Here is a 16,144-nt window from a genome sequence, read left to right on the forward strand (position 1 = left end):
ACTGATGCATTGGACTACACTGCCAGGCCGGACTCCAGTCTCCTCAAATACTGTCCCATATGCCTGGCCATGGGGCTGTGTCAGACCATGGACCCCAAGGGTCACATTCCAAAGAGCTCTCATACAGGACAGACTTACTGATCTATAAAGAAGACAATGTTTTGTCAACACAGTATTAGAATTGGGGTCCTACCTGTGTGATGTTGGGTAATTGCTTAAATATACTGAGCCTCAGTTTTCCCATCTGCCAAATGGGAATGGTTCTCCCTATCTCTCAGGGATCAAATAGGAAACTGCCCAAGAAAATGCTTTATAAGCAGGAAAGCTCAGACACAATGATTCAGTATCAAATATATTCTGATATTCAGTCCTCTCCATGGTTATAGCCTCCTCTGTGCTGAGAAATTCAAGCCACAAAGGGTTAAGGCAGGCTGGGCACATGACTGAGATTGTCCATAATTGATGGAATAAAACTTAAAGGAGTAAAGTATAATTGCAATTAATCCAGGCCCTGTGACACTGTCCTACTAAAAATAGTGCCTACTAGTAATTGCTTTGATCTAGCAAAGTGATGCCTGTCCAGGAGCCTGGGAGCAGGGACCCTGGCAAAGTGCCTGCTAATGGCAGCATGGAGCCTTCTCTCCCCACCCAACCCCCGCTGTACAAGGTGGGTGTGGAAGCTGGGAGGCTTGGGGGCAGAAGGGCAAGGAGGGGCCCCAATTCTCTCATCCTATGGTAGCCAATGCTACATATATAAGATGATCATATGATTCATTGCCTAAACTGGGACACTTTGAGAGTATTACATTAATAATTACTGCTCAAATTTATAATTACACCAGACAAGAGGCATCGCTGGACTCCCCCAGGCAAACCAGGATATACAGTCACCCTACGCAGAGACTGTTTTAAGCTCATGGGAACCCTTGGTAGTAGAGCATTTCCACATTCATTATCTGGTCTTCCTCCTAGTAACTCTGGAAGGAAGGAAGAATTTTTACTCTAATCTAATGAATGTGAAAGATGGTGATGAAGCCAAACCAGTCCAGCTGTGGTCTTTGACCTGGCTTCGCCAGTGGCTGACCTCATGCAGACAGAGGACAGCTGGTCAGGGAGACAAACAGATCTCAGAGGGAGAGAACCTGCAACTCTGGCTTCAGTGGAGTGGCTGCAGAGGGAGCACAGAGATCATGTCCAGCAGGGACTTTGCCTGATCTAAGGCTTGGAATCCAAGACTCCTGCATGCACTAGCTATGTGTCCTCTGCAAATTGTATAACCACTCTGTTCCTCAGTTTGTCCAGTGGGGGCCGTAATCCCTTGCTGTGAAAATTAAATGAGATCCTATAGGCCAGGGGTAGTCAACCTTTTTATACCTACCGCCCACTTTTGTATCTCTGTTAGTAGTAAAATTTTCTAACCACCCACCGGTTCCACAGTAATGGTGATTTATAAAGTAGGGAAGTAACTTTACTTTATAAAATTTATAAAGCAGAGTTACAGCAAGTTAAAGCATATAGTAATAATTACTTACCAAGTACTTTATGTCAGATTTTCGCTAAGTTTGGCAGAATAAATCTTTATAAAACAACTTACTATAGTTAAATCTATCTTTTTATTTATACTTTGGTTGCTCTGCTACCGCCCACCATGAAAGCTGGAATGCCCACTAGTGGGCAGTAGGGACCAGGTTGACTACCACTGATATAGGTTCAGAGTCTGATATGCACTAGCTCTTCAATAAATCCTTATAGAGCTTAAATCTGGAGAGAAATACCAGAAGCATCCTCCTTTAGGGAGCCACAGGGGTCCTTCTACTTTGAAATATCTCTAAGTTGAGCTTTGGTCTAGTTTTAAGTGGATAAGCTCCTACCCTGAGATCGGGACGGCTCAGGTTCTTGGTGGAAGGAAGTGTATATAATATCAATATATGGAGAAATCTAGAGATTCCCGATTCGCCTAGGCCGCAGACAATTGAGTATATGCACTGTGTGAGGCACCTGCCGACCCTGTGATGCCTTTGAAGCTCTCTGCACAGGCGGGCAGCCCATATCGGCCTGGGGCCTTGGCCTTCTTCTAGGCTCAGGGAGAAGCTTGCTTGGACATGGTCAGGAGACATGGCTTGCGTGGTGCCTCACTGCTAGAATTGATGGCACTTCAAAACAAAAGGTAGGCAGGTTGGCAACAGTTTGGTGCCAGAGAGCTGGCGAGGGAAAGAGAGACTTATAAAAGTGCCATGTTGGTCCTATTAATAGCCCATGTTTGGGCTCCACCATTTCTGTCAACATCATCCATCACATCCAAACAATTGAACAGCCTGTGCCAAGTGACTAGGAGTTAACTCAGGCTATGCCGAGTTTCTGAAGAATGGTATTTCCACTTCTTATGCAGCTCTGAAATGCCAGTTGTTCCATGCCAACTGGTTATTTTTCCAGACCATTTTCCTTTATTTATATTTAAGCTTTTATATGTTTAAGCAAAAAGAAGGTGGAGAACCTGGAGAAGGTAACTACTTTGTCTGATTTGCCCTTGAATGAGCCGTATAACAAATGTTTTTTCTCCAAACCGGAATTGAGTATTTGCAAAGGGGTTGGGGAGCCATCAGACAGGGTCCTGCCCCTTTCAGTGTCATCCAGGCTGATGAACAGGCAGAACAGGGATGTGGGGAAAACACTGGCCCAGCCTTCTAATGACTTAGGGCAATATTAGCCCTTTCTGGTACTGGCATATGGCTTTGGGTAAGGTGGAGCCCGGCCCGGGCCTTCAGTTTCCTTGCCTACAGAATGGGGGGGTTGGACTAGAGGCCCCTTCCAGAGAAGCCTGAGTGTTGGATGGAGCACTTGCTGTCTCACGTTTATTGGCAAGGGTGTGGGTGTGGAAGCAGAAGGAAGGGGGTGCTGTCCGCAGAATGCTGCTCCAGGAAGTCTGGAAATGTGGCAGGGGAAACACAGACAGGGTTGTCTGTTATCTGGGAGGCTCCAACCAGCTTTCAGAGGTGTCTGTGGGGCTGCCTGGGCAGTTGTTTTCTCACCATATAGGATTTCTGGGCAACTTAAAATATTCACTTGACCCAAACACTGGCTGGCTCAGAGTATGCTTTTGCCCCATGTGGGGATGAAGATGGGTTTGCCTCCAGGCAGCAGGCTGGGAGTGGACAGAGGTCCACTCTGGAATTCTCTGAGGAGGTTGGAAGGTACAGGTGAGGCAACAGTGCTGCTTCTGCCGCAGCAGGGGTTGCAGGGAGAAAAGAGGGAAGATGAACTGGAGGGGTGATGAGGCCAAGAGATGAACATATGTGTGTGGGGAAGCCTCACTTCATGTCTTTTAAAACCAACACATGCTTTCCTGTGGCTATCAGGTGATGCGAATCAGCACTCTTATTTCAAGTTATATTCATCTGAAGGTGAATTTACCCAGTTCACTGCAGTTGGTTGACCACAGCTCCTATAGAGAAGCTGGGAGTCTGGCATGTGTCATGGGGCAGGATGGGGAGAGGGGAGCCCAGGACTGTGCTGGTTCAGTTCTAGCCAGAAACTCAGAGAGCACACACAGTTTTCTGCAGAGCAATTTCCTGCTGTTTTATTGGTTTGGGGGCTAGATAGGTTTTAATGAGGGAAAATAAAATGACTTCAAATCAAGCCATCCAGAAAGCACAGTTATTTGTCTCAAACATTCTAGAACATTTAAGAGCAGGGAGGCTTCTGTGGCTGGAGGAGGTATGGAGCCATGGTCTTGGCGAGGGAAGCGGTGGATATTTGTAAAAAGATCCCCTCATGGTGATGGCAAATGGAGCAGCCCTCTGATGGGGCGCTGAATAAAGGTTAAGTAGTTCCCTGTGACTTGGAACCCCCGGCTGCCAGGATGGATACTGGGGCTGGGACCAAAGGCCTTAGGTGTATGCCTCCCCCAGATGCAGGACCTTCGGAATGGGATGCATAGTGACAGGTGTGCATTCATCAATGCTGGAGAAGGCTACAGGGTCCTTTTAACACCACCAGAGTAATGTAATTGCTGACTGGCCAAACACTCATTCCATAAGCAGGGAGGATGAAAGGTAAGCAGGAGCAGATTATGTACTGGGGAAGGAATTACGGAGGCTAGCTGAGGGATTTTGAGGTGACTTCCAGGATAGGGATGTAAGCTTTTTGCAAACAGATAAATTTAGGGCTGTTATTTTGATAAACAGGGAAGACAAGAGTGGGCGGAGCTGCCAACCCTATGAGCATAGGCCTAGACGCCCCAGTCTCCAGGTTCAAAGCTTTGCTTCCACACAGGGGTTGAGCCAGCCTCACTGGGCCTCCGTAGCCTCATATAGAACAAGGGGTGGGCGATTAGCTGATCTCCAAGGGCACCTCCACGTCTGGCGTTCTGGATGTTTATGGGTGTTTGTCTCAGGGAAGAGCTCACTTTTCAAGAATATCAGAGTGAGGCTTCACAGAAGCGTTGGCTTATTTAGTTTACAAGAGGCCAAGTACCTGCGAAATCTGAAGCCAGATCTTTATAAAAGTCAGAGCTTTCTAAAGTTGAGATGGACTGCATTGAGAGGAAGGGAGTTCTCTGTCCCTAGCAGAGACTGGATGACCACAGGCCAGAAATCATCCAGAGAGTCATGGGCCATTTAACTAGATGGCTTTTAGGTTTCCTTTTAACTCCAAGATTCTGGGGCTCCACTGCTTCTGTGTATGACTGCCTGTTCAACAGCATCTCCTCAAGGTTATGATGGTGGATGGTGGCCTTCTGGACTTCTTTCTTATGCTCCTAGAGCAGCAATTCTCATCCCTGGCCTGCATATTAGAGTTACTAAAATATATATATATTAATTTATTATTTTTCCTCTTTTCCAAGGGAAAGGAGGGGAGATAGAGAGACAGATTCTGCATGAGCCCCAATGGGATCCACCTGGTAACCCCTATCTGCGGCCAATGCTTTGCCCATCTGGGGCCATGCTTGCAACCAGGCTATTTTTAGCACCTGAGGTGGAGGCTCCACAGAGCTGTCCTCAGTGCCCAGGGCCAATGTGCTCAAACCAATTGAGCTATGACTGTGGGAGATAGAAAGAGAGAGAGAGAGAGACAGAGAGAGAGAGAGAGAGAGAGAGAAGTGGGAGGGAGGGAGTTGGAGGAGCAGATGGTTGCTTCTCCTGTGTGCCCTGACTGGGAATCAAACCCAGGATATCCACATGCTGAGTTGATGCTCTACCACTGAGCCAGGGCCTGAAATTTTTTTTTTTAATGTCAGTGTCCAAGGCCTCATCTGCAGAGATTCTGATTTAATTTTTTTGGAATAGGGCCAAGGCCCCTCAGTTCTAGTATGGCCTGGGATATTGGTTCCTGACTGGCTTCCATCCCACCCTCAGACTGCCTGATGAGTGGAGAGAGACAACCCTTCTGGTTTGATTCTGTCCTGGGATAGAGCTCAAAAGTTTGAGGCTATATTTTCCCTTCCACAATTCATCACCCAACATTTGTTAAGTGTGTACTTTGTATCTGGAAGAGTCTTAGGAAGGCCAGTTTGGCTACCTTAGGAGCAGCAAGTATCAAACTGCCTTTAGAAGGACTTCATTGTGTTTATTTCTATGCCCCACATTAAAAAAAATTGTGTGTGTGTGTGTGTGTGTGTGTATTTTTCTGAAGTGAGAAGCAGGGAGGCAGAGAGACAGACTCCTGCATGCGCCCGACTAGGATCCACCCAGCATGCCCACCAGGGGGCGATGCTCTGCCCATCTGGGGCATTGTTTTGTTGCAAATGGAGCCATTCAAGCGCCTGAGGCAGAGGTCATGGAGCCATCCTCAGCACCTGGACCAACTTTGCTCTAGTGGAGCTTTGGCTGCGGGAGAGGAAGAGAAAGAGAAAAGGAGAGAAAGGAGAGGAGAAGGGTGGAGAAGCAGATGGGCGCTTCTCCTATGTGCCCTGACCAGGAATCAAACCTGGGACTTTCACATGCTGGGCCGACACTCTACCACAGAGCCAAACGGCCAGGGCTCTATGCCTCACATTTAACACAGGGCCTGGCACATGGCAAGCATGTAATAAAAAATTTGATTGAATTGCATGGGATCTTTGCCAATGTTGTAAGTGGGGCAGGAAAATAAATTATAAGCAAGCATGCAGCAGAGAATTCATGATATGCCAGTTCCCCTCTGCTCAGACCTTGTAAAGGAAACCATCTCCTTAATTGGAGTTATGCTTGTGGCCATAGGGTTAACCCGTCTGACTTGATATTTTGGTAGCATGGTATCCCAGATGGCCTTTTTTCCTTCCTTGGGGCATCATGCAGTGGGAAAGCCAGGGCCTAGGGAGGATCATTTCCTCTTAATTGGTGTCCTGGTCATTGTGCTGGCTTCACTAAACATTACCAGGCCACCTTCTGCTTAAACCTGAATGCCCTTGTTATTAACTGCACAATGTCCCGCAGACATCAGGTCCCATCTCTTTCTGGGAGTGACAGAGTGGAGGGCCACAGAGAAGTGCCCCAGGCCAATGTGACTTTATGCATTTTATTTTGAGCCCATTGGCTTCCTTTACTCCACAAGCATTTCCTCCCTGCTCCGCACATCAGGCCTGTCAGGGCCACACTGCAGTGATGATGCAGACCTCCAGCCCTGCCCTTAGGTTTAATGGGACATAGCTGGGGCTTTGTCAGGGATCAGGCAAGATGAGGAATTAGTCAAGCCCTGGAAGGCTGGGCCTAGAAGGGTGAGATTCCAATGACCAACAGTTCTTGTGTCATGAGACTCACCAGGTGGGGAGAGCACAGACGTTTGGGTCTGACTTGCCTGGGTTTGAATCTGGCCTCCACACCTTCCTTGCTCAGGGACAGTGGGCAAGTGACTAAAGCTCCCTGGGCCTCTGATGTGGTTGTTCTGAGGACCTTTAACAATTACAACCGTACCTGGCCTGAGGTAAGCACACAGTAAATGTTAGCTGTTATTTTTATCATGTCCCTTTGTTTTCATACATTTGAAATTTCAGGATGGGTGTGCCTATCTGCTTGATATATCTCAAAATTTTATTCTCTCATTCAAATATTCAATATTCAACTAATATTTCTTGACCTACTAAGTGCTGGACAATGTCCGTGGCATGGGGACATAGAGGTGGTCAAATGAAACTGGAAAATCTTGCCCTTTTTTTTAATCTTTTTTTAAAATTTTTATTTTTATTTATATTCATTTTTTAGAGAGGAGAGAGAGAGAGAGACAGAAAGGAGAGAGAGACAGAGAGAGAAAAGGGGGAAGGAGCTGGAAGTATCAACTCCCATATGTGCCTTTACCAGGCAAGCCCAGGGTTTTGAACCAGCGACCTCAGCATTTCCAGGTCGACGCTTTATCCACTGCGCCACCACAGGTCAGGCCAATTCTGCCCTTCTGAGACTTCTATCCTGGCGAGTAAGAGGCAGGGAACATTAGTGGGTAAAAGGGGCTTTGATGGTGATACGTGCTCTAGTCACCTGAATAGAGAAAGTGGCTGACAGGGTCTATTCAAGAAGGGCGTAAGGCCCAGGCCAGGATTGTAGGATTCTTGGTGTTGAGGTTACCCTGCATGACATCTAGGCAAGGAACAGAAGTCTCAGCTTGGATAGTGGGTCTGAGGACCCAAGCATTGAGGGCAGGGCTCTGAGGAGCCATCTTCCCATGGGCCATGGGCATTGGTCAGATCCCCACCCCCACCCCGGTCCTGGTCAGCTGGCTCAGAATGTCCCAGCTGGTGTCTGCGCAGAGCGGATGATAGTGTGGTTGATTTCACCTTGATTTCCCTGCACTGGGAATATGCCCCATGCTGTGGGTGGGGGAGGGAGCCAGAGCCAAGGCTCCCTGTAAGGTGACTTGGATGCAGAAAAGGCAGCAAGGATGTTCAGCCCTATCTCCAGTGCCTGAGATGTGGTAGAGACATTCACTTACCCACACAGGGGGCTTGGAGTACCCAGGCTTGGAGCACCCAGGCTTAGTGCTCAGCTCCGGTGGGTGCTGAGCAGGAGAAGGCCTTGTGACCCCTCCTGTGCACAGCTTGTGTGGAGAGCCTGTGGCCTCAGTGAGTAGCGTCTTGGGTTAGTGTGCACTCCACACTTCACACTCAAGATGTAGGGTCAGGTTCAGGTTCAGCTGCCTCTCTAGGGTCACCTCCTCTGGTAATAGCCTGGTCATTCAGGGGCCACCTGCAGGTCTTCTCTCAGCCTGGGCTTCCTGGCCATTTCTACCTGTCACAGCCTCATTCTCCTCCAGGCTCTGTTCACCTGCCCTTTGGTCTGCCTGCAGGGATTCAGGTTCAGTAGGCAGGGAGTGGGGGAAAGCCCTGGCATTTTGCAAATATCCAGCACAAGGCCTAGGCGAGTGAGTGCTCAGTAAATATTTATATATGAATGGATGAGTGAATGGGTGTTTGGCCCACTGCAGACTGTCAAAGGTGTCTTTCTGCAACTCGGGAGCACCTTTGTAAATTACCACAACCCCGAAATGCTGATATTGGAGGTGCATTCAGCAGCCCCCGGCTGAGTTCACCTGTACTGATACCTGTGCAGCAGAGAAAGGGTGCTAGGCTAAAAAGGAGTTTTTTTGTGTGTGAAATAAGCTGGGTTTTTTTCATATGCATTACTTTATTTCATCTTTCAACACCTGTGAGTAAAGTGAGAGGAGGTCCTGTTAGACCTGGCTTGCAGAGAAGGAAACAGAAGTCCAGAGAAATTAAGTGACAGGTCCAGCATCACACCGTGAGCAGCAGAGAAATGTGATTTGAATTTTGGCATTTTGATTTGAAATTCCGCGTTATTTAGAAAGAGAGCAGTAATCTTTGTTAGTCACCTTATTCTTTTTGAGGAGAAGGTGGCTGAGTGAATTTTGCTGCTGACCATTTCACACTCAGTTTCATCATGTACAGAAATGTTTATAAAAGAAAGGAAAAGAAAAGAAAAGAAAGGTTTGGCGTGTTCCTGTGACCTGTGTGTGGGTCATGGCCAGTGTGTGCCCGTGCTGTTGGCCATTAGGCTTAGCTGAACTTCAGGGACTATTTGTTCCAAGAGTCAAATATTACTCAGGGTTCGAGGCTTAGAAGGGTGAAACGACTTATCCAAAGCCAGACATTTTCCATGGAGGGCCCTCTGATGCCAAGCTCAGGGCCCAGCTCCACAGCCCCTTTGGTTATGAAGCATCTTGAGTTCTCGGAACTTGTCTCTTCTCAGGCCTGTCGGAGATCCTTCTGAGGCCTCCGGGACGCTCTCTTCCATACCATTGTGACAGATTCACCTGTTTCCCCTGCTCTCAAGTTGGACAATCCAAGGATATAGAGGCTCTGAGTGATTCCACTCTGGACCATGAGTGATCAAAATAAGATTCTGGTGGCTGACTTCTGGTAGGAGCCAGGCTGGGGATGCCAGGAGGTGCCATGACTGTACTTGAATCAGGCAGCTCAACCTGGGAGGATGGGACTGAGCTAAGAGGTGAGCATAAGGGTGAAAGATGCAGAGAGAAGCTGAGAGAGGGGCCGCATAGGCACAGAGAAGGGCAGAATGCAGAGGCCTGGTGCTGCTGTGGGAGCCCTGGGTGAGGAAAGAAGTCACAGCTCTAGAGAGAACAGCAATCAGGGTTGCCGTCCTACCTGCCAGTGGATGAGGGGCTGGTTTTAATTTTCATAGTATTAATTAGCAAGAGTGTCTAATTAGGACAACCATTACAGAGTCACAGTATTTAAGCTGATGCTGAATATCAGTCAATTTTGGAGCCTCTCCATGAAATTAAAGAAAAAGTTGACCTTATTAAACAGAAAAGATTTCTAAATCAATTATTTCCCCAATTGCACAAAATGTAGATCTTAATTCACTAAATACAGACTTTAGATGGTATGACCTCTTCCCATTTGGGTTTCTAGCCAGTGACAAAAGCCATGAATGGACCACATATGTGCACACACACAGGTATGAGGTTGGCTGGGGAAGGCACCTACACACGCTTACCTTGGTGAAGCTGATGTTTCACTTCTGCTCAGTGCCCCTCCATGACTCGGCCCACAAGCATAGTTTTCTGTTCTTTTCAAATGTTCCTAGAACTTCAGTGTCTCTGGGAAGAACTGCTGTAATCATTACAACTCTGGCCTGTCTTTGGAAGCCACAGGCAGGCAGGGGAGCAATTTATACGGCTGGCTCAGAAGCTGGGAACATACTCCATCACACTCCATCACACTGCCCAGGGGAAGAAGGCCTGGAGCAGTCTGAGAACCTCTCTGCAGAAACTCGAGGCCAGCAGGGCACGGCTGGTGGGGCAGGTCAGGGTGTGGGTGCAGGGGCAGCATGGCACCTGGAGGTGGACAGGTCTGGAGTAAATCTCGGTTTATTCAGTCCTGACTTTGCCCATTGTTCGCACATAATTGATCAAATTAGCTGATTTCTTGGAGACTCAGTTTCTGCCTCTGTAAAAGTGGGTTGATGATGCCCACCTTGCATGATAAGTCCAACAGTAATATGTTTTATTTAAAAAAAAATTTTTCCATTGATTTGAGAGAGATAGGGAGAGAAGCATTAATTCATTGTTCCACTAGTTGTGTACTCATTGGTTGCTTCTCCTATGATCCCTGACGGAGGATCGAATTTGTGACCTTGGCAAACGGGGACAACACTCTATCCACTGAGCAACCTGGCCAGGGCCCCTACAGTAGTGCTTAGTTACAGATGGTGTCATCAATGAGAAATCACAGATCTGTGAGGGGCTGGCTTATCGTCTGGAGCAGAGCAGGGACCACATGGATGGGGGTGTGTTACAGTTCGTCCTCTGACTCTGCAGCACCCTGATGGCTATAGCCAGTCTCCACTAGAAAGACAGGAGGACTTCACTATCTCCCATGGAAGCCCAGTTCATTTGAAGGAAGGAGAGAAGCCTGGTATGTAAAAACATCTGGTGTATAGCTAAAATCTGGGCTAGTTGTATGATCTTGGAAAAGTCATTTTATCTCTCTGATCCTTAGTTTCATTTTTGGTAAAATGGAGACATAATGACCTCATTTGTAGAGTGAGGACATGAGTTAAGTTGTGTAGCAGGCCTAGTCTGGGACCTGGTACACAGTCATTACTCAATAGATGTTAGGTAAAAATAAAAGTACTATTATTAAGTAGTTTCAGGAAGCACTTAGTAAGCACCTGTTGCACTCAGAGCATCAGAGGCGGTATGGTATCGATGTAATATGTCCTAGATTCTCAGTTTCTTGTTTGTAGGAGTGTACAAACTTGTGCTGTGAGTTGTGTACCCTGCCTGCCACTTTGTAGCATTATTTGATATGTTCAGTCTTTGTTTTTACATTTAAAAAGTAAAAAAAAATTAAAAATAATTGGAAATATTCCATATATACAGTTTGGGGTCTGGGGTTTTCACTTGATATTCCATCCTTTTGTCATGTCTTCAAATAGTCTCTATAGAGATGCTTTTAAGTGGCTACATAGTGTTCTATCACTGGCTGTTCTCAAATTCACTTAACACTCAATATTTTGGGGCACTGAGAAATAAATGACTTAAAAATGGCCTTTATCTGTTGGAATATAATTCCTATGCATTCCTGTATATTAAGGATTATTACTCTGTTGTTGAGAAGTTCTGAGTTGCAGGGTAGAAGGCTGATCTGTTGACCGCAGGGCTCCCTTCCAGCCCTGTGAGTCCCTTCCGGCCCTGGGACAGGAGTGAGTGGGTCGGAGCGCGTGTGGCCGGTGTTTCCAGCACGGGGTGTATAGCAGCTAATTAGCTAGCCCTGAATCGCTGTTATCACCCAGGAACCATATCAATTTCAAGCTTCAGTGGAGTTTAGGCAGCAAAGAAAAGATAATGATTAAACATTTACCAATAGAGAACATTTCTAGCCCAGCCAGAATTCGATAACCTGTTTCCCAGCTATGAAAAATGGTTGATGGTTTATTTTTTAGTGACTTAATGATAGACAGTGCAAGGGAATCCGTAAAGTAGTGAGCATTCCCACTGATCCAGTGCACAGCTCACCTCCCTGTAGGGCTGGAGCTGGCCAAGGAGGTTGTACCAGCCAAACGCATGAAGCAGGTGGGAGTTGCCTCTTATGTAAAGGCTTTGAGTTTTAGAACAAAAGGAAGAGGCTGGAAGGAGAGGAGACGGCATTTGGCCTCCTTCCCTTCACCTCTTCCTCTAAAAATGATGGAAATAGACTTAGATAATGATTTCAGTTAATTTCTGCCAAAAGAAATAAATTAGAGGTTGACATGTGCAGCAGATCCCAACCTCCTCCCTGAGGAGGCATGATGCTCCCCAGACGCCTTCAGACTCTTGAGAAGAAAGCTATGGTCATTTCTGGCTCAAAAACATTGTGAGCTGTTCCCAGTTGATTCCTGTAGGGAGGTTGTCTTATCCTAAAACAGTCTGAGTGTCCCTGAACTCACTGCTTGCTCTTTTAGTCCCATCTAGGCCTGTGGTTTGGGTCATGTTTCAGGCATCAAGTATTGCTTTCGAAGACCTCAAGGCCTACAATTGTGATCTGTTTTGCTTTGTGCCCATAACTAGAGCAGCACACCACCAATCCCGTACATGTATGCTGAGTAAATGATTGCAGGCTGCTCTTCATTAAACTGTAGACCATAGCAGAGGCTAAGGAATGTGGTTTATGTTTAGATCATCGTCTGGGCAGCACAGAATGGAGACCTTTCCCCACAGTGGGATGACCCCACACAATGCAGAAAGTTTGAGTTTGTGTATAAGCCACATGGGAAGCTTCTTGTGGCTGGGAGCACTCTATAAATATCTTACCACATCTAGTACACTGTTGGAGATCTAGTAGGTGCTCAAGAAACCAGAAGTGGTTGAAATTGTCCTGAACAAAAGAAACAATGAATGAACTACTTCCTTAGTTCTCCCTTGGATCCCCAGTGCTAGCTCGTGCCTGGCATAAAGTGGGCCCAAGTAACTGTATCAAATAAATGAAAGGAAGGTGGACAGACAGCACGGAGAGCTACTTTCATTCTGTCTCAGTCTGCAGAGTGTGGCTAGAAGCATGGGTTTAGGCTTGACTCTAGCAGTTACTGGACAATACTACTTAACCCCGCAGATCTCAGCTACCTGTCACTCTGTCTCTGAAAGCTTTATTTTTGTTTATTTATTTATTTATTTAAAGATTTTATTTATAGATTTTACAGAGAGAGGAGAGAAAGGAGGGAAAAATGAGAAGTATCAACTCACAGTGGCTTCACTTCAGTTGTTCATTGCTTGCTTATTGTATGTGCCTCGACTGGGCAAACCCAGGGTTTCAAACCAGTGACCTCAGTGTTCCAGGTCGATGCTCTATCTACTGCGCCACCACAAACCAGGCTGAAAGCTTTTATCACAGTGATGTCTCCCTCTCTTGATTCATCCCCACCCCCACCCCCACCCTGGCTCTACTGTAAGTTCCACCAAGCAGTTAATCATATCCTACCTTTAAAATACCTTCTATTGGGCCTGACCTATGGTGGCGCAATGGGATAAAGCATCGACCTGGAACACTGAGATTGCTGGTTCGAAACCTTGGGCTTGCCTGGTCAAGGCACATATGGGAGTTGATGCTTCCTCCTCCTTCTCTCTCTCTCTCCCTTCTCTCTAAAAATCAATAAATAAAATATTTTTAAAAATTTAAAAAATAAAATACCTTCTATTGGCCTGACCTGTGGTGGTGCAGTGGATAAAGCATCGACCTGGAATGCTGAGGTTGCCGGTTCAAAACCTTGGGCTTGCCTGTCAAGGAACATATGGGAGTTAATGCTTCCTGCTCCTTCCCCTGTTCTCTCTATGTCTTTCCTCTCTCTCTCTCTCTCTTTCTTTCTCTCTCTCTCTCCAATAAAAATGGATAAATAAAATCTTTAAAAAATAAAATACCTTCTATTATTGTCATAAGTTGTATTTGGGTATGATTAAATGGACACTTCTTATGTTTCTATTCTGTTTCCCATTGGAGAGTGGGCAGTTGTCTGACCTGGGTGTCATAGACCTTAGCTTTGAACTCTAGTCTAGCACAAGCCACTTACCTCTCTGAGCCCTTGCCTATGGTATCTATAAAGCTGGGATAGAGGCCAAGGGCTATCGTGAGAATGGATTAGAACCAGTATGTGAAAGCACCTTTTAAAGCTTTTTATTTATTAATTAATTTTTTTAGAGAGAGAGAAACATCAATTTGTTGTTCCATTTATTTATGCATTCATTGGTTGTTTCTTGTATGTGCCCTGACTGGGGATTGAACCCGCAACCTTGGTATATCAGGATGACGCTCCAAATAACTGAGCTACCCAGCCAGGGTCCGTGAACGTACCTTTTAAACCATAAGGTGCTTTACAGAAATCAGGTGCTGTTATGATCTCAGCTCTGGGAGCACAGGGGCTGTTTCTCGTGTGCTGTCTATCTCTCAGGGTGCCCAGGCCCCCTGCCTCTCATCTGCTACCTTTGCTCAGGGATGGGTTCCTTTCTTCCTTTGGGATTGGGAGCCATCTCTATTCCCTGGCTTCCAAATGCCAGGAAGGCACAAAGTAGCCTGGAATTTGTAGAGGAAGCAAAGTAAATGACAGTAGTAGCTCATCCTTCCACGGCTAGCCACTGTTCCAATCACTTTACTTACAAGAATTTCCTCTAGTCCTCACAGCAGCCTCATGAAGTAGGTTATCCCCATATCACACGTGAGGCAGAGAGGGAGCGGCCTGAGGTCACATACTTAGTGGCTGTGTCAGGATTGGGACCCTGTGTGCTGGCTCTAGAGCTTGTGCTCTCAACCACATGGGTCCTTGAAGCTGCTCTGGGGCCGGAAGGCTGCCGGGAAGGCAAGGGAGCCGATCTGCCTCCCCCCTCCTCTGCAGGAGGGGCCTCAGGGCCCTTCTGCTGTCTGGGACCCATCTTTGCTTCTGTGTTCAGCCACCTCCTCTTTGTAGCTCCTCTGCCACCCCTGCCTCCCTCCCTGCCCTTGACCTAAAACAAGAGATGAGAGCAGCTGCCAGGACATTCTAATTTATTCCTGAAAAAATTCTTCATGGTCAGAGATGGAAGGATCTCAGGAATCCTCTTGTTCAGGTTTGTTAAGAGAAAAAAGAGGCCTAAGCTGGCACAGTATTGATGCCCAAACCATATAATAGCAGTACAAAAAAAGAATTATGTTCACATGACTTATGAGCATGGAGGCAAAAATTCTAAACAACACATCAGCAAACTGAATCTAGTCACGTATAACGAACATAATACATCACACCCTAGTAGAGCTCATCTTGGGAATGCAAAAATGATTTAACCCCAGAGAACAGAGGCTGGGGTTTGGGGAGCGGCTGCTGAGATGGAACCGGCCCAGGGCCCAGCTGAAGGCACTTTCGGGTGACAGTCCCTCCTTTGCGCCAGGCTTTCACCTTTACACGGCCTCAGAGTACAATGAGATGTCCCATTCCCGTCCCTCCCTAATTCTTTCTCTGTTTCTCCTGCAGGATTCCATGTTTTCATTGGCCCTGAAATGCCTTATCAGTCTGTCCACCATCATCCTCTTGGGTTTGATCATCGCCTATCACACACGTGAAGTCCAGGTAGGTACTCTGGCCTTTACCACTCATGCAGTGGACATTTCTTTCACCTGGCTGAGTCTGTCCCCGCCCCCCAAACACCCCTGAAGCAGCTACTTGGGTGATTTTATAAGATGCTGTCCCATCTTGGCTCTTCTATTTGTTTGGACCCTCATGGGAGAGCCAATCATGAGGCTGCCCTGTGGCTTTTTAGAACAACTGTGACATCATCTTTGTTGGGGGATCTCAGCGGCAAACGTGGCTTTATTGTTTAGGGGGCAGCCTGAGCCAGATCCTCATTTAGTACCATTGTACTGAGAGCCCTTGTGAGTTGCTTTGACTTTTCTATCTTGCTGGATCCTTTCTGAACTTGAGCCACAGAACCCTCACCCCCACCCCCCAGTGAGACAGACCTGTCTCGTGTCCTCCCACATGCACATGCACACACAGACACACATACACACACACTCAATCTGCATTGAATACCACCAGGAGTCTGTATTACCACGTGGTATAGACTTTTCCCCTTCTGGACACTGCCAGGGTGGGAGGATTCATTTTGCATCTAGTAGAAAATGACTCCTGCTGCCCAGGAGTGACTTGGCACCCAGAGGAATATTGGCTGGGCCTCTGGGGTACACTTCCAGTTG

The 16,144-nt window shown here is 46.9% G+C and overlaps 1 protein-coding gene across 5 annotated transcripts in view; it reads left to right on the forward strand.

Annotated features, from left to right (window-relative positions):
• The window catches only part of KCNN3 (potassium calcium-activated channel subfamily N member 3), a 164,154-nt gene that overhangs the window by 33,800 nt on the left and 114,210 nt on the right, over window positions 1–16,144 (forward strand). For all 5 annotated transcript variants that reach the window (XM_066261980.1, XM_066261981.1, XM_066261983.1 and 2 more), the window contains exon 2: window positions 15,423–15,518. In XM_066261980.1, the coding sequence (XP_066118077.1) occupies window positions 15,423–15,518 (96 nt within the window). The remainder of the gene's footprint in view (window positions 1–15,422; window positions 15,519–16,144) is intronic.

This window comes from Saccopteryx bilineata, chromosome 2 (assembly GCF_036850765.1).
Source record: "Saccopteryx bilineata isolate mSacBil1 chromosome 2, mSacBil1_pri_phased_curated, whole genome shotgun sequence".
Classification (NCBI taxonomy): Eukaryota; Metazoa; Chordata; class Mammalia; order Chiroptera; family Emballonuridae; genus Saccopteryx; species Saccopteryx bilineata.